We start from the raw sequence: 21,568 nt of genomic DNA on the forward strand, positions 1-21,568 counted from the left end.
ATATAGAAAGGAGAGTCAAGCTTTTTATTTCCAGCTGCTGTGACTGTTTACCTAGAAAACCCAATAAACTGAGAAGCTGTTAGAGACCTTAGAACAACTCAGTAACGTTACTGGGTACAACATAAATGCATGAGGAGACACATACAATCACCAGGGGTCCTATAAATCTTCTAACAGAAAGACCCAATTTCCAAACCCCACAAAATTAGAATGAACTTAAGAATAAGTATAAGAACATTTATGAAGAAAGCTGTAAAACTTTTCTGATGGTTAGAGGTAGATTTGAATGAACAGTTATCTATCACATTTTTTGATGTGAAGACATTATTATAAGGAACTTAATTTTTCATGAACTAGTCAATTCTAATCAAAATCCCAGTGAGATCAGCAGGGGAATGAAGAAGTTCTGAGAAAATGATTCCTGGTTCACCTGGAAAAACAGACACAACTTTTAAAAAACTATTAAAAAGCAGTCCTGGGTCTACCACATATCAACATGAATTGTGGAGCTACAATAACAGGAAAGACAGGTCTATAAATGGTGAGGAAAGTAATTCAAGAATGATGCAGGCACCTTCAATTTCACATCCCAAATAGGCGGAGGATTTAAGAGTTAAATATAAAATATGGAAATAGAAAAGGACTTAAGAGGCTTTCTAAGAGCCAAAGAAAAATATAAAGGGAAAAAATCAAATAGATCTTATTAAACAGAGCTTGAAAACCTTTGTACATAAAAAATGCAGCCACAGAGAGAGAAAATGTGCATGCTCGGCCCATCGTGCGCGCAGAAGGGCCCATGACTGACGTGGTGTGGCCCCGGGGACCACGTAACGGCAGGCCGGCTCCCAGACGCTCCGGAGGGAGGCGGCAAAATGGCAGAAGCCCGGGGTCATCGCTGTGTCATGCCCACGGCCTGAGCAAAGGCCGCCTGGACACTCAGCTTTGGACGGCGCCTGTGCCCGGGCTGGACGAGCAGGGGCGCCCCACCTGGCCAGCGCCGCGGACTGGTTTCTTACAATGGAAGGACATCACTCTTCAAACACACAGCCAAAACATCCTGAGATGATTCCTTATGCAATTCATTTCCTTTACCTTGAAATCTCCACCTCTAGAAACCGACTCTCAGAAAATGCTGACGAAGTACAGTGCAGAGATGCGCCGTGAAGGATGATTACACCAGTAGCGCACGAGCAAATAGCCTCAACGTCCAACAAAACAGCATGTGACAGAGCACTGCGCTCCCACGTGGAGCGAGTCTCCAAGGACAAGGCAGTCACTGGGGGAAAGTCCTTCTATGCAGCTGAGTGGGGGAAAAAGATTAAAGTGATATTATCTACTGTGTTTAAAGTGATGTAAAAATGCAACATGAAAAAAAGCAGAAATAAAATATCAAAGTGCAAAATGCAGTTTTATTTTATTAAGCATTATGGATGTTTTCTCTCCTTTGTTCTACATTTTCTGAAATGTGGTTATTTAGCCTCCATTTAAAAAGTATACTAAAAAGCATTTCATAAACTATAGTGCTCTGTACAAATGTAAAGCATTATCACTGAGAAGGCATCTTGTACTTGCTTAGAACTGAGTAGAAACGACGAGACTTCCAGGTGAACGCCACCTTCCTGCCCGCAGGGAGCAGGGACGGTCTCTGTGGAGGCGCTTCGCCCTGGGGGGGGGGGGCGGGCACAGATGAGCTGAGTTACTTGGTGTGTGGGGAGACCCTCCAGGCAGCCTCAGCTTGGGGTGCAGCTACGCTCCTCGACACACCTCTCCCGACACTGCGCCCGCCTTCCCCGCACGTGCCAGGCCATGCCTGTGCGCTCACGACCTTCCACCAAGGCCCGGATGGCCAGGCGTGATGCCTGCATGTCAGTACCTGGCTACTCTGACGCCAGTCTGTGCTTCTGTGACATTGGGGCCGCCTCTAACAAATGACCGTGTAGTAGAGCCACTTAAGTGAGGTGAGTCCAGGAAACCCGCTCTCTCCCAAACTCCAATCAGCCAAGGTTACTCTCCCCTCCAGGAATACAGTAACGTTCGCTTGGAGGGAATACTGTTCATAATGTTGGTTGTTAATACTTCTTCGTATTATTCTAACCATACCAGCTCCCACATGGAACTCCTGATGGAGACCATGCCAGGAACCTGTCTGAGGACACAATGGCTGACACACCTTTTCACCTGCAGGACAGACCTATCCCCTGGCCAGCGACTTCCACGCCCGTCAAAGGACACAGGACCACGGCACGTCCTCAGCTGGCCCTCGACTCTCCTGTCCTGCAGTGCGTCCCTTCCTGGGGAGGGACGACCACTGTTAAGAGGGTGTCTGTTGCAGCACGTGCCTACGAACCCGCGTGCTCTCCCCGGTCACCCTGGAGAGGCCGGGTGACAAGCACACGGTGTTAATCTCCAGGTTTGCCGCCCAAGGGGAAGCTCCTGCTGGCCGAGGGCTGAACCACACAGAGGAGCTCGGCCACGTCCAGCGAGTTTATGGGGTCCATGCCGCTCACACCCATGCCACTCGCGTCCAGCAGGCTGCTGGGAACGTAGTATGTGCCCAGCAAGTGCTTGTTGAACTGGACGGTGAAGGGCTTCTCCTCTCTGTGCGTCCTCTGGTGCTCGGTGAGGTGGGCGCTCCAGCTGAACATTTCGCCGCATTCATTACATTTAAAAGACTTCTCCCCGGAGTGGATTTTCTGGTGTTTGATGAGACAGTGATTCTGGCTGAACGCCTTGCCGCACTGGCTGCATTTATAGGGCTTCTCTCCGGTGTGGATCCGCTGGTGCACGATGAGGGACGAGTGGCAGCTGAAGGCCTTCCAGCACCGGCTGCAGTCGAAGGGCTTCTCGCCAGTGTGGATCCGCTGGTGCACGATGAGGTAGGAGTGGGAGCTGAAGGCCTTCCCGCACTCATTGCACTTGAAGGGCTTCTCGCCGCTGTGGATGCGCTGGTGCACGACCAGGTAGGAGTGGCAGCTGAAGCCCTTCCCGCAGTCACTGCACTTAAAGGGCTTCTCTCCGGTGTGAATCCTCTGGTGGAGGGTGAGGCGTGAGCGGTTGTTGAAGGCCTTTGCACAGTCGCTGCATTTAAATGGCTTGTCTCCATTGTGGATTTTCTCGTGCACGGTCAGGGACGAGTGGCAAGTGAAGGCCTTCCCACACTCATCACACTTGTACGGCTTCTCCCCCGTGTGGATCCGGTGGTGCCGCGTCAGGTGTGTCCGCTGGTTGAAGGCCTTCCCGCACTCGCCGCACTTGTAGGGCTTCTCCCCGGTGTGGACCCGGAGGTGCATGTTCAGCAGCGAGCTGCAGCTGAAGGCCTTCTCGCAGGCGTTGCACTTGTAGGGCCGCTCGCCCGTGTGGATGCGGTGGTGCACGTTCAGGGACGAGTGGCAGCTGAAGGCCTTCCCGCACTCGCCGCAGAGGAAGGGCTTCTCGCCCGTGTGGATCCTCTGGTGCTCCACGAGGTTGGTCCTCCAGGTGAAGGCCTTGCCGCACGCGTTGCACCGGTAGGCCTTCTCCCGGGCGTGCCAGCGCTGGTGCAGGGCGAGGGACGAGCTCTGGCGGAAGGCCTTCCCACACTGGCCGCACACAAACAGGCCCTCCCCGTGGCTGGCCCCCTGACACCGGTCCACGGGGGGAGGCTGTCCCTGTTCACTGGACTCCCAATCGCTTCTCCCTGCGCACGTTCTCTGCTGCTGGGCTACAGCCTCGCCTGACTGCAGACTCCCCGCGTGTGTGTCGGGAGGCTCCCCCTCCGCAGGAACGGGAGTTCCTCTGCTCTGCTGGGCCAAGAGGGTGCACCTGAGGGGAACAGCCTCCTCTGATGCCTCGTGTCCCTGCCAGCGCTCCTCCGTGGGAACCTCCCCACAGCTGCCGGGTGTGCGCCTCCAGAGCACAGTCTCGCCTCGAGACAGAGCAGCCACGGGGCCCTCCCAGGTCCGCCCGATGCCTGGACTGGGGCTGTGGAGACCGGACCTTGCCGGCCCCTCCACAACCGGCTCCTGGGATGGCTCTCCTTTGTAGGGGTCCTGCTGCTGACATGACTCCTCCTTCACCTCCAGCCTGGGCTCCCATTCTGTGAGAAGAGGAAATACAGTGTTCTGTGAGTGGGCAGGGGCGAGGCCCTGGAATGCAGACTAGAGATCTGACTCGGAGGGGTAGAGGAGCACAGAAAAGAGAGCAGCGCCTGGAGCGGCTCAGTGGACTGAGTGCTGATCTGCAAACCAAAGGGTCGCCGGTTCAATTCCCAGTCAGGGCACAAGCCTGGGTTGTGGGCCAGGTCCCCAGTAGGGGGTGCATATGAGGCAACCACACACTGGTGTTTCTCTCCCTCTCTTTCTCCCTCCTTCCCCTCTCTCTAAAATTAAATAAATAAAATCTTAAAAAAAAAAAAAGAGAGAGAGAGCACCCTGGCTGGTGTGGCTCAGTGGATTGAGCACTGGCCTGTGAACCAAAGGGTCACTGGTTTGATTTCCAGTCAGGGTACGTGCCTCGGTTACAGGTCAGGTTCCCAGTAGAGGGTGCATGGGAGGCAACCATGTATCACTGATGTTTCTCTCCCTCTCTTTAAAAAAAGAGAAAGAGAGAGAGAGAGGGAGGGAAGGGGAGGGGGAGGGGGAGGGGGGGGAGAAACAACTAACAGAGCGAGGGAGCTTGAAAGCAGAGAGGCAAATAAGCTGGCAATAAGGGAAGATGAGAAAAACAGGGAAAGGAACCCCTGAAGGGGATTCTGAAAAGAGCAGGGGGGCTAGGAAATGAGAAGGGCTCGTGGACATGATAGACCTGCTGAAACACCAACCAAGAGACTGTTGTGTGTCAGAGCCCGGTCAGTGCCGGCCGGGACAAACAAGTCCAAAAGGATAATTAATTTTAAGTGTCCCTTGTTTGAAGGGGAAAAGGAAGTCTATAAATGCATTCTCTGCCCCTGAGATGTACACACATCTTTTTACAAGCTAAATAAGCCTCTGCCAGCTTTCCTTCCTGGAAGGGATGTCTTCCTCGGAGCCCCCTCTGTGAACCCCCCCTCTGTGAACTGTCTCCCCGTCTCTCCCCATCCTCAGGCGGCCCCCGCCCTTTCCTCAGTGAGCAGGCCGACCCCAGGGCCACACACTCCGGCCCCATGCCGCTTCACTTTCCATCTGCTCCACCGGTGCCACCTGACAGCACCGCTTGTTCAATATCCCTACACATGCAGGAGCTACTCCTGTCTCCGCCAACAGAAGGCAGATGTCTTTGGCTGTTCTCCAGCCGAGTTCCCAGCACCGCTCCTGGCACACGGCCAGTGCTCCAGGCTGTGTTGAAGAAGGACGGCAGGGGGGAGGGGTCTAGCGGGGCACTGAGCAGGTGCAGATGGAGCTGGGGCAGGGGGCTGTGGAAGGAAAGCGGGCTGTGGAGGGAGGGCCACATGGGGTGGTGGGAGGAACGCTGGGGCGGGGGCTCCACGTGCTCCCACTGCACCCCCTCTCACCTGGACGAGCCCCTCCGGGGACTTTCCTGGGCACCTGCCATGGCTCTTCGCCTCGTTCCAGATGAGAGATCACGTCCGGCTTGCAGACCGGAGGCCCTGCTTGTGGGGAGGCGGCGGCATGGCCCTGTGTGCTCACGCTCTCCAGAACCGGCAGAGAGGACAGTGCAGCCCCGGGGCGGTGCGGGCTGGCACCGAGAGGTGTGTGCCATCCCCGAGGATGGGAGTCTCAGAACGGGAACCCAAACTGAGGCAGGCGCTCTGAGAAACCCACAGACATGGACACACCCCCATCTCCGACTCCCTTGGAAAGCTGCAGGGCAGGCAGGGCTTCCAGGACCCCATCCACCCTCCCGCTCCGGCTCGCCCTGTGACTGGCTGCACCTCCAGGCGAGGATGCCAGTGGCACTGCAGAGCCCTGCCGCAAGGGGCTGGGGCCCAGAGACCACGCCCCCACGCCCTGCGGAGCCCGGCACCTGTCAGTGCGGGTGCTGAAGGGAGGCTCGGTAATACCTGCGTGTGGCGGGATGCCCGACCGCAGGCTCCGAGCCTCGGGGAGCCATCTTACCCAGGGCGAGGAGGTTCTGGTAGTTCTCCAGCATCACGTCTCGGTACAGGGCCCTCTGTGGGGAGTCTAGCTGGCCCCACTCCTCCTGGGTGAAGTCTACGGCCACATCCTTGAAAGTCACCGATTCCTGGGATGACATGCGTGTTCTCAGTCACCCGGGACTGCGGTGACTCCGACGGCGTTCGAGCTTCCACGGTATTAAGGGTTAACCCTGGTGACCATCTCCCGAGCGTGGAAGGGGGTGTGTAGATGCCATCTGTCGTGCAGCCCCGATGTACACACCACGGCTGGGCCTGGAACCACCATCTGGACCTGGCCTTCCGAGCCAGGAGGGCCCGGCTAACCGGGCAGCCCGTGTGTGCAGGCCTCGGGGGACGGGAAGCTGCTGTGGTGGGTTCTGGGTGAGATGCTGTGTCACCAGGGTCGAGAATGTCAGACTTATAGAAAACTTGAAAGGGTGACACAAAGAACCCAGAAGCCCTGCTGGAACCTCACCGCTGCAGAAGGACTTGGCCCTAGACAGTAAGCCATTAGCAGCCCAAGGAAGGAAACGCTGCGCTCCTCACCAAGTTCTGTGCCTGAGAGACAGAGTGGAGCCATTTCGCACCCTTCCTGCCTGCCCGCCCCTCCCTCCCAGCAGGGCTCCTGCCCCTCCACCCTCCCCAGGCCTGATCCCACCCCAACCTGCTCCCGCCTTCCTCCAGTGCTGGCCCTTCCTCCAGGGCTGGCCGCAGACTGCAGGGTGACCCCTCCTCCCATCTGGTCACTCAGGTTCCAAGCGTCACAAATGCCCCAAATGACGGCCTTTGTACTTCTGCCCTCAATTCCTAGGCTCTTCTGCCGCCTGGGGCACCTCACCCACTCCGGAGCCACCAGGCTGTCGCCCGACAGTCTCCCCACCCCAACAGTCTCCCCACCCCGTATGCGGAAAGCCCACCCTGCGTCCCACGCCGCCAGCAATGAGCTCTCAGGGCCCGCCAGGGCTCTTCCCAGGCAGCACAGGAAAAACAAGCTAATAAAGTCAGAGGAAGCGAGAGTCTATTAAACTATTAAAAGAGTATTTGTTTATCCCCAAATGACGGCATTAAGGGAGAAACAGAATAAAAAAAAGACATAAAACAACCCCGAATAGCCAAAACAATGTTGAGAAAGAATAAGTCTGGCCCCAACTGGTGTGACTCGGTTGGGCGTTGTCCCACAAAGCGAAAGACCACCTGCTTCCATCAGGACCAGCGGCTCGTTCCCCATTGGGGCACACGCCTGGGCTGCAGGTTCGGTCCCCGGTCAGTCAGGGTGTGTGCGCGAGGCAAGCAAGCAACGTTTCTCTCCTGCATCCATGTTTCTTTCCCTCTCTTCCTCCCACCCTTCCCCTCTAAATAAATAAACAAACGAATAAGGTAATCTGCAAAATGCCCTATCCTTAAAAAAAAAAAGAATAAACTTGGAGGTATCACACTACCTGGTATCAATTTATACTACAAAGCTATATAGTAATCAAAGCAAGCGTGGTACTGACAGAAAAACCAACACATGGATCAATGGAACAGAATGGAGAGCCTAGAAATAAACCCGTGGCTGTACGGTTGATAATCTATCACAAAGGAGGCAAGAATGCACGATGGGGCACAGACAATCTGTTCAGTAAATGGGTCTGGGAAAACTGGAAAGATACATGCAAAAAATGAAGCTAGACAACTTTCTTACACCATGTACAGGATTAACTCAAAGTGGATTACAGACTTAATTGTAACACCTGAAACCTGAAAACTCTTAGAAGAAAATATAGGCAGTAAACTCTCTGACGTTGCTCTTAATAATATTTTTTTTTAATATATATTCTCAGGCAGGGGAAAAATAAACAAATGGGACTACATCAAACCAAAAAGGTTCTGCACAGCAAAGAAAACCTACTGATTGGGAGAAGATATCTGTCAGTGATACAGCCAATAAGGGGTTAATATCCAAACTTATAAAGAACTTAACACCAAACCCCTCCCCCAAACAATCCAATTAAAAAATGGGCAGAGGACCTGAATGGACATTTCTCCAAAGAGGACATACAGATGGTCAACCGACATACAAAAAGATGCTCAACATCACTAATCTTCAGGGTAAGATAAATTAAAACCACAATGAGATATTACCTCACACCTGTCAGAACGGCTGTCATCAATAAATCAACAAACAAGTGTTGGTGAGGATGTGAAGGACAGGGAGCCCTCATGCACTGTTGGTGGGATTGTAAATTGGTGCAGCCACTGGGGAAAACAGTATGGAGGTTCCTCAGAAAATTAAAACCACAACTACCTTACGACCCAGCAATTCTACTTTTGGGTATTCATCTGAAGAAATCCAAAACACTAATTTGAAAAGACATATGCACCCCTATGTTCACTGCAGCACTGTTTACAACCGCCAGGATAAGGACGCAGCCCAAGCGCCCGTCGACAGACCGTTAGACAAAGAAGACGAGGTGCGTGTGCACAGCGGGATGCTGCTCGGCCGTGAGAAAGCATGAAATCTTGCCGCCCACACCAGCGCGGATGGACCTAGAGGGCGTTGTGCTAAGTGCATTATCAGTAAGTCAGTCAGAGAAAGACAAATACCACTATTTCACTTAAAAATATGTTTACATTCAATATTACTCTGCATTAGTTTCAGATGCAGACTCATGGATACAGGGAACAGACTGAGGTTTGCCACATGGGAGGTGGGAGGGCTAGGTGGAAAAGGGAGGAAGAAATACAACTGGCAGTTACAAAACTGTCTCAGAATGTCAACCACAGCATAAGGAATACAGGCAATAATACTGTAATAACCAGGTTGGTGCCAGGTGGGGACTGGACCTATAGCGGGCATACTTCTTACATTATATAAATGTCACATCACTATGCTGTACCTCCGAACCTCATATACAACAATACTGAGTATCAACTGCAGCTGAAAAAAAATTTTAAGAGAAAAAATTTAAGGAAATTTTAAAAAAAGTAATTAAAAAGACTTATAAAACATAGAAAACAAACAGCAAAATGGCAGATGTAAACCAATCCAGCCATACCGATAATAAAATGAAATATGAATGTTCAAACTCCAATGAAAAATTAGAGATAGTCAAATTGAATTTAAAAAGCAAGACCCAGACTTCCGGCCAAGATGGAAGCGCAGGTAGATGCACTGTGCCTCCTTGCACAACCAAAAGAAGGACAACAACAATTTAAAAACAAAAACCAACCAGAACTGACAGAAAACCAAACTGTATGCAAGTCCAACAACCAAGGCGTTAAAGAAGAAACACTCACCCAGACCGGTAGGAGGGGTGGAGAGGACTACAGCGGAGGGGACTCAGGCTAGACAGCAGCTGTCGGGGTGGGCGGTCCCACATTCGAGCACAGATAAACCAGAGGAATAACTGGGGAGCAGGGCAGACCACACAACCCAGGGCCCCAACACAGGGAAATAAAGCATCAAACCACTGATTGAAAACGCCTGTGGGGGTTGAGGCAGCGGGAGAAACTCCCAACCTCACAGGAGAACTCACTGGAGAGACCTACAGGATCCTACAATGTGCACAAGCCCACCCACGCAGGAATCAGCACCAGAAAGGCCCAGTTTGCTTGGGGGAAGCAGGGGAAGTGACTGAAATCCCGCAGAGATCGGAGCAAGCTGGCACCATTCCCTCTTGGACCCCTCCCCCACAAACAGTATCACAGTGTGAAGTGGGTTACCCTGACCTGGAGAACACCTAAGGCTCCGCCCCTCCCTAGGTAATGGGCACATCAAGACGAAAAAAAAAAAATGGCCGAAATGAAAGAACAGATCAAAGCTCCAGAAAAAAATACAACTAAGCTCTGAAGAAATAACCAACCTATCAGACACACAGTTCAAAACACTGGTAATCAGGATGCTCACAGAATTGGTTGGATTTGGTTGCAAATTAGATGAAAGAATGAAGGCTATGCTAAGTTAAATAAAGGAAAATGTACAGGGAACCAAATAGTTATATGGGAAGGAAACTGGGACTCAAATCAACGGTGTGGACCAGAAGGAAGAAAGAAACAACCAAACAGAAAAGAATGAAGAAACAAGAATTCAAAAAAATGAGGAGAGGCTTAGGAACCTCCAGGACATCTTTAAACGTTCCAACATCTGAATTATAGGGGTACCAGAAGGGGAAGAGGAAGAGCAACAAGTGGAAAAGTTATTTGAACAAATAATAAAGGAAAACTTCCCCATTCTGGCAAAGGAAATAGACTTCCAGGAAGTCCAGGAAGCTCAGAGAGTCCCAAAGATGTTGGACCTAAGCAGGAACTCACCATGGCACATCATAATTAAATTACTCCAGATTAAAGATAAGGAGAGAATCCTAGAAGCAGCAAGAGAAAAGGAGACAGTTACCTACAAAGGAGTTTCCATATGACTGTCAGCTGATTTCTCAAAAGAGATCTTGCAGGCAAGAAGGGGCCGGAAAGAAGTATTCCAAGCCATGAAAGGCAAGGACCTACATCCCAGATTGCTCTATCCAGCAAAGCTTTCATTTAGAATGGAAGGGCAGAAAAAGTGCTTCTTAGATAAGGTCAAGTTAAAGGAGTTCATCATCACCAAGTCCTTATTATATGAAATGTTCAAGGGATTTATCTAAAGAAAAAAAGATTAAAAATAGGAACAGTAAAATGATAGCAAACACAATCATTAACAACCACACCTAAAACAAAAACAAAAACAAACTAAGCAAACAACTAGAATAGGAACAGAAACACTGAAATGGGGATCACATGGAGGGTTATCAACAGGGGAGTGGGAGGAGGAGAGGGGGGAAAAGGCACAGAGAATAAGTAGCATAGATGGTAGGTAGAAAATAGGGGGAGGAAAAGAATAGTATGGGAAATGTAGAAGCCAAAGAACTTATATGTACGACCCATGGACATGAACTAAAGCAGGGGAATGGGGGTGGAAGGGGGTGTGGAGGGGAGTGAAAGGGGGAAAATGGGACAACTGTAATAGATTAATCAATAAAATATATTTAAAAAAAGAAAAAAAAAGTAAGACCCAACTATATGCCGGCCACAGAAACCCGCTTTAAATACAAAGACAGAGATTTAAAAAGTGAAAGAATAGGGACATATATGCCCTATAAACACTAATCAAAAGAAAGCTGAGGGGGCTACCCCACACTCTCCTTACCAACCGGCCCTCCTAAACACTGTGATGGGCAGGGGCCGTCTCAGCAGTGGAACCAACCCCCTCTGTGAAAGGAGGGGACCTGGGCCCTGCTTTGCTGAAGACGTGGCCCCGGGGTCAATTCCTTGCTGAGCGCCCCCCGCCCCTCTAAAACTCCAGGCTTTCTATGCAGGCCCCAGGCCAGGGGCCCAGTACAGAGGCACAGCACAAAGAGACAAACCCCTACCCTACTCTTACCCTGGCACTGCAACACAGCCCTTCCTTTAGCTGTTCCATACTGGCTGCTACATCAGAAACCCTCCCCAAACAAGGACCAGCCGCCACAAACAGCACCTGGGTCTTCAAGTGGAGACAAACGAAGTAATCTTGGGTGACCTACTTGCAGGAGTTCCACTAAAATCACTCTTCGGAGCTCCTGGCACAGTGCAGGCACACAGGTCCTGGACACCTGACCCGACCATTGAACTGAATGGGGCTGGAAGGGACATTCATGTTCAGGCCACCCCAGGGGCATCACCTGGACTCTCTTCAACTGGAGCTGTTCCCCAAGCACAGGGCTTTCTGAGGGCAGGAGGGTAGGCCCCCAAACGGGTTGGGAGGGGTAAGGGGGAGCACAGCCTTGGATGACTGAAGATCCTGGGCAGGGGAAGGAAGCTGTCAACCCTCGTCATAAAGAACAAGATGTTTAGAAGGAAGAAAAGACACCACTCACCTCAGATCTGGCTTCCAGGAAAACCTGGCCCAATTTATTCTCTGGATTCCCTTTGGGAGGAGCAGGGTCCTGCGAGGACAGAGCTGAGGAGGAGAAATAAGGGCGGGCTGTTCAGCTATAACCATCAGGTGCATTGACTGAGCTGAAAATCACCCACCCCTGGCACCCGGGAGAATCAGAAGGGTCAGGAACTGCCCCCTCAGATGGAGTGGGGAGTGAGCACCAATATCTGGCACAATCTTATACATCATCAGGGGCTAATTCTGCCACTCAGTGTCAGACCTCCAATTAATAAGGAAAAACACAGCCATTTCCGTCCTCTCAAAGCATGTTCAAGACAGTGGGAACAAATAAATGGTTATGCACAGTGAAGAGGCAGGAGGCCTGATTCTGCTGGTGCTCCTGGGAAACTAGCCCGACCTCTCTTGAGCGTCAATCTCAATTGCAAACCCACAGATCCACTGACTAAAAACCGATTGTACCTGTCTCCTGGGGCTTCCGGGCAGGGGTCTCCATGGCGGGTCTTGGCGGCGTTCCCCGGAGGCGTGGGCACCTCTGCAACCTCCTGGGCCCCAGGCCAGGCCCAAAGAGCGGGTCCTGCTCCTGGGGCTCAAGGAAAGCGGCCTGTAGGGGAGCCCCGCAGGGATGCGCGTGCACTCCCGGCTGCACGGTCACACTGGTCCTGCGCCTCGCCGAGGTCGGGACCAGGCAAGCTCAGCAGGAGCTCCGCAACCTAGGCTGCGCGCACGCCCCATCGCCGCGCCCCACGCAGCCTGTCACACTCCTCCCGGGGACTGCGCGCGGGGCGAGGCAGGCCTGGGGCTCGGCAACCCGAAGCACCCAGATCCTGCGGGCGCGGAGCGCAACCAGCACACAGGCTCCGGAGCGGACAGACAGACCGACAGACGGACGGAGGGATACGCTACCGAGCCGACCGACCGCTTACAAAAGAACAACTACCACAACAAAGGAGCAGCCCAGCGGCCGCCGTGGGAAAGTGCGCCTGCGCAGGTCAGACGCAAACTACTATTCCCCTGAGCCTTTGCGCCGCGCAGGCAGCGTACTCCATTTCCCAGAGAGCATGGGGCACCTGGGCTGCTCTTACGTCCCGACGCCGACGAGCGTCTGGCACATCCTTCTGGGAAATGTAGTTCCAGGGCCAAAAACCGTGCACTCTGGCCCCGCCCCACCTCCCGATCCCCCGGTCCGGCTCCGTGGCAGTACCTTGGAGGCTGGGGTTGTGGTTGTCAGTCTGTGGGTGCGTGCTTGGCCGCTGCTTGTCTAATTGGAGGGGTATCCAGAGGAGAGTGCCCAGGAACGTGGAATTGTCCTATCAGTGTGTGGGTGTCTCCAATGGAGTCAGGTTGGCTCTGGTCTACTTCCATTTTTTGCAGAAAGGCAGAGGTCTCTGCCTCTACGGATGCTAGAGGTGGTGGGTAGGCCGTCAGAGGGTTTTCCAGCGGCCTGCCTAGGGACCCTGCCCCTTCTGGCGAGAGGCACTTGGGGACCCCGGTGAGGGTAGCGGGGAGGAGAAGGTAAAGCTCCAGCTTTGCTCTCAAACCAGGTGTGAGCCTGACCTCCGTCCACCCTCAGGGTCTGGGTAGTGGCCCAACCTGACACAGTGCTCTAATACTGCCACCCGGACCCCAGGCTCAGTTTTGGCCACAAACTCTGCACAACCAGCATCAGCACACCACAGCTGTGTCCAAGCCTCCCCTGCCGTGGTGGCTAACCTCCAGTACTGCCTCCTATAAATTTTGTCTCCCCGTATGGGCACCCTTGTGTAGCATCTCCCACAATGAATATGACTGACTTGTGTGACAAAAAGGATATTGTGGAAATGCTGGTACGTGAATCGTGAAGCTGGGTCATGAAGACATTGGCTGCAGCTTCAGCCTTGCCCTTCTGGATCACTTCCTCTTGGGGAAGCCAACACCACATCCTAAGGAAACTCCAGTAATCTGAAGAGAGGTTCGCCTGGCAAGAAACTGCAGATTTGCCACCCACAGTGATCTTGGAAGTGGATGCTCCAGTCCCCAGTGACATCTCCGCAGCAACCTTATGAGGTAGGTTGAGCCAGGACAACACAGGATACTCAGACGTGGTATACAATAACCAAGTTTATTGTTGTTCTAAGTCACTAATTTAGTGGTCATTTGTTGTACAGCAATACAGATAAAAGTAGTATATGTAATTAATGCAGATAACTAATTCCAGTCCTTGGAAATAGGATTCTACGAAAATGAAAAGTCAAATGTGGGAGAAGCTTTCTTTGGAACCAGAAAAGGTCAGAGTCAAGAAGGACTTTGAGAAAAGTGGTAGCGAAAGCGTAAATCCCTCTGAAGGATCTATGAGAAGTTTAATGGTCTTTGAGGAGGCTTTGATTAAGCGCTCAAAGGAAAGGGAGCAGTGGTCGGCATCACTCCGTTAGTTGGTTGGGTGTCGTCCCGCAAAGCAAAGGGTCACCAGTTCAATTCCTGGTCAGGGGACCTTCCTGGGTTTTGGGTTCCATCCCTGGTTGGGGCATGTACAAGAGGCAACCGATTGATGTTTCTCTCTCAAATTGGTGTCTCTCTCTTTTTCTTTCTTCCTTCCTCTCTTTCTTAAAAATAAATAAACAAAATCTAAAAAATATAAAGGGAAGGGAGAAGGTTGTTTTAAGAAACAAGAGAGAAGGAAATCCTTGTTAAATTGTGGCAGACAGTTTAGCAACACGGCCACCCACAGTAACATGGAAAGTGGAAAATGTACCTAAAGAAGCAGGTGATACAACTGAGAAAAGTTCCTGCCTGTGTGAAAGGTGCCTTCTGGCTTCTTGCTGCTCACAGTAAAATAGGAGAGGAGATAAATCTACTTTCAAATAAAAAGAAGCCAGAACTGCTGGGTTTGAAAATTCTCAGCCTTCCCAGATAGCCAAGGGTGCCAAAATTAAGAAATGACCTGTAGGCAAGGATTAAATCTAGGGCACAGTCAGGAAAAGTGGTACAAAGATGAATTTGCATGAAAAGAAGCTCAGCATCATTAGCTAGCAGGGAAGTGCACAAAACTACAAGGAGGTACCACCTCACACCTTCTGGAATGCTTGCAATCAAAAAGAGAGATAATGCCACGTGTGGCAAGGATGTGGAAAAATGGGATCCCTCATCCACTGCTGGTGGGAATATAAAATAATTCAAATGCTTTGGAAAACAGTCGGGCAGTTCCTCAAAAGGTTAAAAATCGAATTATCATATGACCCTCATTCCACTCCTAGGAATATATCTAAGATAAATGAAAACATGTGCCCACCCAAAAGCTGTGCATGAACGTTCACAGCAGCATTGTTCATAACAGCCAAAAAGTGGAAATGACCCACACGTCCATCAAATGCTTAATGCGTAAATAAAATGTGGAATATCCAACAAAATGTTATCCACCAATAAAAAGAAATAAAGTACTGACACCTGCTACAACCTGGATGAACCTTGAAAACATTATACTAAGTGAAGGCAGCCAGTCACAAAAGACCACACAGGATGTGATTCCACTCAAATTGGTGGATTCGCCGATGAGAATCTCCCTGTAGCTGCTAAAACCCGAGGCTTCATCTGGGGGACACAAAATGTCATCTGGTTTGACTTTTTCTACTATTCTGTGGGAAAATTCTTCAGAAATAGTTTGCTTCAGATTTGAATCTGTGGTTCCATTTCTTATTCCTTAGCCTGAAATAAAGATGCTAAATCTCTGTAATGAAAGAAATTTCAGTGGGGGAACTGAAGTATAAAGTAATTGTAACATAAGTTTAATAAGCTTTGTCAGCTTTTTAGAGAGAGAGAAGAAGGGAGGGAGGGGGGGAGAGAGAGAGAGAGAGAAACATTGCCTTGTTGTTCTTATTTATGCATTCATTAGTTGATTCTTATACATGCCCTAACTGGGGATCAAACTCACAATCCTGGTGCACCAGGGCGATGCTTAAGGAACTGCGTTATCTGGCCCAGGCCCTGATCCGACAGGTGTAACAGGCTTGCTTTGAAAGGGCAAGGGTGAACCCGAGGCCTGGAGAAGTGAGGCAGGTGAGGGTGTGGTGACCTAGTGGAGAGGGGCAGCATGGGACACAGAACCAGGAAGGATGCCAGCTGCCTCGGTGCTGCTAAGAGATCAAAGAAGGGAACAGAGCAGTGACCTTTGGCCACAGGGAGGTGGAGGGGACCCTAATGGGGCAGGCTGACTAGGCCCTCAAGGACTCTCCTCCCAACCTCACCCGGAGAACGATAGGATGCTGTCAACCCAGGTGCCAGTGGTCGTGTGGACGGCCTTGACATGAGACCAGTCCAGCTGGCTGGAGGAGGGGAGCCCTGAGGACCCCTGTGTGGGCCAGGCATGTCCCTCTAAGGCAGCCCTCCCCACACAGACGCTCTCTTGCCCCCTCTGTGAGCGAGAGCATGAGGCAGAGACTGGTTAGAGGGCTAGCTTCTGGCTCCACCGGAAGCCAGTCTGGGCCCTCAGGGCACGCACACAGAGGCTGGAAGGCCTGATGCCCATCTGGGGCAGGTTAGGAGCCATGGCCCAGACTGGTCAGATCCTCCCCAGGCCAGACATTCTAGGGCTGCTGATGCCAGGACCAGGAAAACAAGGTCATCATCAGGTAATGAGCTCATTTCTGATGTCAGGCAAGGCCATTACTAGGCAATGAGTTGCCCTCACACAGAAGCCACCTGCCCCAGGACAGTCCCCAGGGAACACCTAGATACCAGAGTCTCCAGGAGGCCAGCGCACGGTTGCAGGGCCTGGTGGGTGGGGCTGCTCAGGGGCACGGTGTGCCGGAGTCCAGCCCCCACAGGAAGCCCTGGACCTTGCAATAAGACCTAGAGTCAGTCACTTCCCCTCCCTGGCCCCTCCTTTAGAAGACTGGCCATCTGCAGCTCAGGCCCTTCCAGAGTCAACAGACCTGCCCTTTAGGTCACAGGCCTCCGTCCACTGCCTGTCCTCCCAGCCTGCATCACCTCTGCCACCCACCCTTATCATCTCCTGGCCAGCAGGCTCATCCTGGGGTCTGATAGGCAGGAAAACTGAGGGGAGGCAACAGGGTGGTCAGAGGTAGGACAGGAAGAACTAGCCCAGAACTGAGTCCTGAGCAAGAACCTTGTGGCTGAGTTGGCTGAGGCCCTGCCCTGCGGCCTGCACTTCGGGGACACAAACGGCAGGACAGTCTTCCCTTCCTAAGTGCCCTGCGAGCAGGGTCTGTGCCCTGGCCAAGCCGGCCTCATTCACTCACCCTCCAAAGGCCCAGCCAGTCCGTCCCCTGGAGTGAGTGGCACAGTTGCAGTGGCGGATGGGTGGGGGCGTGTACTTGGGCGTCTGTGCTGAGGGTCAGGGTCCAGACCAGAAGGGAGAGCGGCAGCCCCCACCCCAGACCCTCAGCCCACACCAACCCTTCCAGCACCAGATCCAAGACTAACCCCTACCCCACCCTGGTGGCCGATTGCTCAGGGCAGGCCCTGCCCCTGCTCCCCCGGGGGTCCCCCTCAGAGGCAGGTCTGAGAATCTGTGACCTGCACAGAGGTCTCATCTAGCTTATCCCTCAGGCCCCTGTGTGCCTGCTTCTCACACAGACGCTGCCAGGTGCTGCCTCGCCAGCTTCAGGGACCTCACCCACACCTCCATCTGCCCGCTTCTTAGAGGACCACCAGTTGCTCCCCTGCCCCTTCTGAGGCCACCAGAGCCTTTTAACATGCAAAGCCTGCCTGGCTTTGCCTACTGAACCCTCTTCTGGCTCCCAAGTGCTCTCAGGTTCTGGAAGTAGAACCCCTTCAGGTGGCAGCCAGGGTTTAATGGCCCATGGAGTGCAAGAGCGACAGCAGTTAAGCCCCTCTTCTCCCCAGGGCTTTCTCTCCTCTGCCCTGCTGAGGCCCCCACTGTTAATGAGCTAATGGATGGCAAGGCCCTAATGGCCTGAATGCACGGGGACAGGCTGGGGACAGTCCTGGGTGCTAATGGCTTCTCACAACCAGCCTCCCCAGCCCCCCCGCCGGCCTGGGCCCTGGCCCTGGGAACAAAGAGGGGGAGTGAAACTGGCAAGGAGCTGGGCCCCAGTCAGCTCCTCCGTGCAGGGACCCACTGGGCTGTGAGAAGCTCCGAGGAGGACCCTGAAAGCAGTTCTGTCCCTGCTTCTTGCCCCAGGGGAACCACACCTACATCAGCTCTAGCCAGCCAGCCCGGAGGAGGGCTCCCCTACCCACCCCCTCGCCTCCAGGCCTCAGCTTCTGCCCCTGCCCTTCCACCGTTGAAGCTCGGACCAGGTCACAACTTACTTCTCTCTCCATCCTGATTGCACTTGACCTCAGGGGCTCAGTCAGGGTCATGTTAACCACACCTGTCCGTTTCCCCCTTACCCATACCTTGGCAGCCCTCCCAACTCTGTACTTGCTCCTGTGCAATGCCTTCTCTACACTTGTGGCTTTGGGACCCTCCACCACAAGCCTCCAGCCCCGCGGGAACCTGAGCTCCTTACTGCAGAGGCTTTGTTCCCATCACCCATGCCCCACCCCCAGTCCCCCCATCAGCCTCACAGCCAGAGACTGCAAGGCCTCTTTGCCAACTTCCAAGGGCCCTGGCAGCCTAACCTCGCCCCTCCTGACTCTCAGCCTCATCTGCTGGTCAGCACCTCTGGAGCCTCTCCCAGACTCTCACCCACACTCTCGGCCTCCTGGTCGACCCCCTTCTGGGGATCTTAGGGGACTCCTTCATTTCACAGACGACGACCCCGCTTGAGCTCAGAGAGGGCAGAGCCCACGGGGCACACAGCCTGGCTCCGCAGCCTGGGGTGGGGATCGAGGGCTCTTTTGCCAGCAGTATTTTAATTACTGGGGGAGGGAGCAGGGGATGGTTAATGAGGCTCCAGGGATCCACGCAGAACCAGACGCTGGAGGTCCCAGCAGGCCAGGTGACTCAGCAGGAACAGGGCGGTCGGAGGGATTGATGGAGGGCCAAGTTGTCCCCTCCCCTGCACCTTCCAGAGAGACGGGCCGCAGCGAACAAATGAGTGAATCAACTAACAAATAGAGGGGACATAGGCCTCTTTACAGGGGCTGGGGCCAGGTCTGCCAGTGAACTGGGCCCACAGGATCCGTCTGCCTCCGCCCCATACCACCACGGAGCTGAATAAGGCTGGGCCCCTATGGGCCCTGGGATCCCAGCCCAGCCTGGAGCCATGCCAGGCCCTCCCTCTCCATGATTGCTGGGGAGGCCCCATGGCACCCAGAGCCTTAACTAGCCTCTGGGGTGCAGTGAGAACAACATGCGGGGTGGGAATACTGTCCTCCAGAGGGGCCCACAGTTGCACTGCCCCAGCCCTGTCATGGGCAGCACTGATTATGGGAAGGTGCCAGGCACGGGGGTGAGAAAGGACAGGGTGCATGGAGAGGGGCTCCCACAAAAAGTAGCAGGGACAGAAAAGGCAGCACGGATGGCTGTAAGGGCCTCAAAGGCCAGGTGGAGGGAGCAAGCACACAGGTTTCCCTGGGTGGGTGGGGGAGGGGGCGAGGAGGCCGGCTTCACAGAGGACCCTCACCCTAGACTCCTCCAACCATCTACTCCTTCATCCAGCATTCAGCACGATTAGCGGCACTGAGTACCACGTGGCCCAGCCCGTGCTCAGGGACCCTTCCGTGGATCCAGGTGGACAGAGAACAGAAGGCCACTTAAACCCAATGTGAGGGGTGCTGGGGTGAGGTGCCTGATGACCACCTAGTCAGTGTGGGGTGGTCAAGGAAGGCAGGCATGTAGAAGCAGGATGAATGAGGTCCACCAGGCAAGTGGGGGTGCAGGGCGTTCTAGGCAGGAGAACCGGCCTAAGCAAAGACACAGAGGTGTGTAGTAGCTTGTCAGGTTAGAGGAGGTTAAAAAAGATGTGGCCCCACAGTGGGAGATGGGCTGCGACCTCCAGCCCCTCCTGAGCGCAGGGCACCACGGACAGCAATGGAAACCACAGAAGAGCTTGAATTGAATGGAAGTGCCGGTGATGAGGATTCCTGCGCTGGGTGCGGACTGTGGGGACGGAGCAGGGAGGTAACAGTGGCCTGGACTATGATATGGAAAGAGGTGGCCTCAGCCTGTAGGAGGGCTGCTGGGTGCATGACCACACTTGCTTTCCCCTGACTGTGAGGTAGAGGGTGTGAGCTTGGTTCCCGTCACCTCTGCCCAGAAGCTGGTCCAGGCCCTTCGTTGGGACCCACCAGCAAGTCATCCCTGCAGACAAGTTCAACACAGTCGCCTGCGCCGCTGCCCCTCCCAGGGCCCCTTGGGGTCTGGGCCTTGCCGGGGTTCTCCCGGCCCCAGGCAGGCTCCCTCGAGGCCTCGGATGTTCCCACAGCCTTCCCGAGGGTCCTCGCCACCGCGTGTTGCCCGGGCCCCAGCGGTCGCTAGGCTGCGGATTGGGGCTCCCGGCCCAGCCGGGCGCTGATGGAGCCTGTGGTGGCGGCAACAGCACGCATGCATGGCGGCGGAGTCCGGACGCTCGTGGGCCCAGGCTCGCAGCACATACGGCGCGAGCACGGCAATGCGGCGCGGCATGGACCGCCGGCGGGACCTGGGACCTCAGCCCAATGGGCCGGTACCTGAAGAAGCCCGCGCCCCGGGCCGCCTGGCTCGCCTGCGTGGCCAGCTCCGGCCTGAGGCGGAGGCACGGACCGATGCTCCCCGCCTGCTGCGGCTGGTGGAGCGTGCGGGAGCAGCGGCTGGGGCAGGGGCCAGAGAGGCGGGGGCCGGGGAGCAGGAGGGTACGCGCAGCCGAGGCTCTGTGTGCTCGGTGTGCGGGGAGCCACGCATCGGGGCCACCTACCCAGCCGGTGTCCTGGAGGTGAGCGAGCGGCGGCTGCAGGAGGGCCTGGCGGCCGTGCGTGCCGAGCTGGGTGCTGGGCTGGAAGCGCTGCGCAGGGAGCTGCGGGCAGAGCTGGAGGCCCTGCGCGCACTGCTGCCCGCCCCGCCCCAGCAGCCGCCAGCTCGCCGTGAGCCTCGCGCCGCACCCCGAGGCCCCAGCCTGCTGCGGGCGCTCGGCACGGTGAATGCCCTGGCCGCGGCCACCAGGCCCACTGACGACTCCTCGGACGGCCCCGCCAATGGCGGCGCGAACCGGGCCCCTGCCCGGAAGAACCTCAAGAAGACGCCGGTGCCCCCCGGGGCCTCACAGGTTGGCGGGGATTGAGGGCGGCCGCCCAGAGGATGGGCCAAGCTGGAGGCGCCACTGGCCAGAGGGGCGAATGGACAGATCTGCCCCCTCGTGGAACTAGCTCGGAGAGGAAGGGTCCTCCGACGCTGCCTGCTGGCACTGCGGCTTCGGGTGTGGCGGTCGGATGGCGTCAGGGGAGTGCGGATGGCTCTGCGCAGCGGTCACTTCTGGAGATGGAATCCCACCTGGAAGGGGCGTGGAGCCCCTTTTGGCCTTAGAGGTGGGGGAAGATCTGGTCTCGGCGTATGCCAGCTTCTGGGGAGAGCCGAGGGCTTGTAGCAGGTAGGACTCCTGGGCTAGGAGGAGGGGTTGCAGGTTCGTATTTCTTTAAGAGTCTTGGGGAGGAGGCAGGGCCTCCATACACTGAGATAAGAAGTATGACCCACACAGCAAGCAGCACACACCTGGGAGAGGTGGGCTGCTGGAACATTGTCACCTGAA

The 21,568-nt window shown here is 54.4% G+C and overlaps 2 protein-coding genes and 1 long non-coding RNA gene across 6 annotated transcripts in view; 2 read left to right on the forward strand and 1 right to left on the reverse strand.

Moving 5' to 3' along the window:
• On the reverse strand, positions 1-12,957 carry ZNF74 (zinc finger protein 74). 4 transcript variants are annotated; one of them, XM_036014793.1, is made up of 5 exons: positions 12,405-12,957; positions 11,923-12,005; positions 6,033-6,159; positions 5,474-5,566; positions 1-4,078 (listed from the first exon to the last, which is right to left on the reverse strand). In XM_036014793.1, exons 1-5 carry the CDS (start codon positions 12,436-12,438, stop codon positions 2,400-2,402), a joined length of 2,016 nt encoding a protein of 671 aa, XP_035870686.1. In that variant the 5' UTR covers positions 12,439-12,957; the 3' UTR covers positions 1-2,399. The 4 variants fall into 4 exon arrangements, with proteins under 4 accessions (XP_035870686.1, XP_028384514.1, XP_028384512.1 ...); XM_028528713.2 differs by having other exon boundaries at positions 1-4,075; positions 5,468-5,563; positions 12,405-12,956; XM_028528711.2 differs by having other exon boundaries at positions 1-4,075; positions 5,468-5,566; positions 12,405-12,956.
• LOC118498049 overlaps positions 7,469-21,568 on the forward strand; it is a 23,942-nt gene continuing 9,842 nt past the window's right edge. Inside the window, exons 1-2 of the long non-coding RNA XR_004900568.1 lie at positions 7,469-7,479; positions 19,762-19,769. This is a non-coding gene — a long non-coding RNA (uncharacterized LOC118498049). The remainder of the gene's footprint in view (positions 7,480-19,761; positions 19,770-21,568) is intronic.
• LOC118498047 (protein FAM246A-like) overlaps positions 19,520-21,568 on the forward strand; it is a 2,537-nt gene continuing 488 nt past the window's right edge. The window contains exon 1 of the mRNA XM_036014795.1: positions 19,520-21,238. Coding sequence (XP_035870688.1) covers positions 20,396-21,103 — 708 coding nt within the window. The 5' untranslated portion in view covers positions 19,520-20,395 and the 3' untranslated portion in view covers positions 21,104-21,238. The remainder of the gene's footprint in view (positions 21,239-21,568) is intronic.

Source organism: Phyllostomus discolor, chromosome 13 (genome assembly GCF_004126475.2).
Source record: "Phyllostomus discolor isolate MPI-MPIP mPhyDis1 chromosome 13, mPhyDis1.pri.v3, whole genome shotgun sequence".
In the NCBI taxonomy this organism is placed as follows: Eukaryota; Metazoa; Chordata; class Mammalia; order Chiroptera; family Phyllostomidae; genus Phyllostomus; species Phyllostomus discolor.

Coding starts and splice junctions, on each gene's coding strand:
- ZNF74 (XM_028528711.2), bottom strand. CDS start 12,438: ATGGAGACCCCTGCCCGGAAGCCCCAGGAGACAG. Junction 6,160..11,922: donor TCCTGGAAGCCAGATCTGAG/GTGAGTGGTGTC, acceptor ATGTCATCCCAG/GAATCGGTGACTTTCAAGGA. Junction 5,567..6,032: donor CCAGAACCTCCTCGCCCTGG/GTAAGATGGCTC, acceptor CCTCCCCACAAG/CAGGGCCTCCGGTCTGCAAG.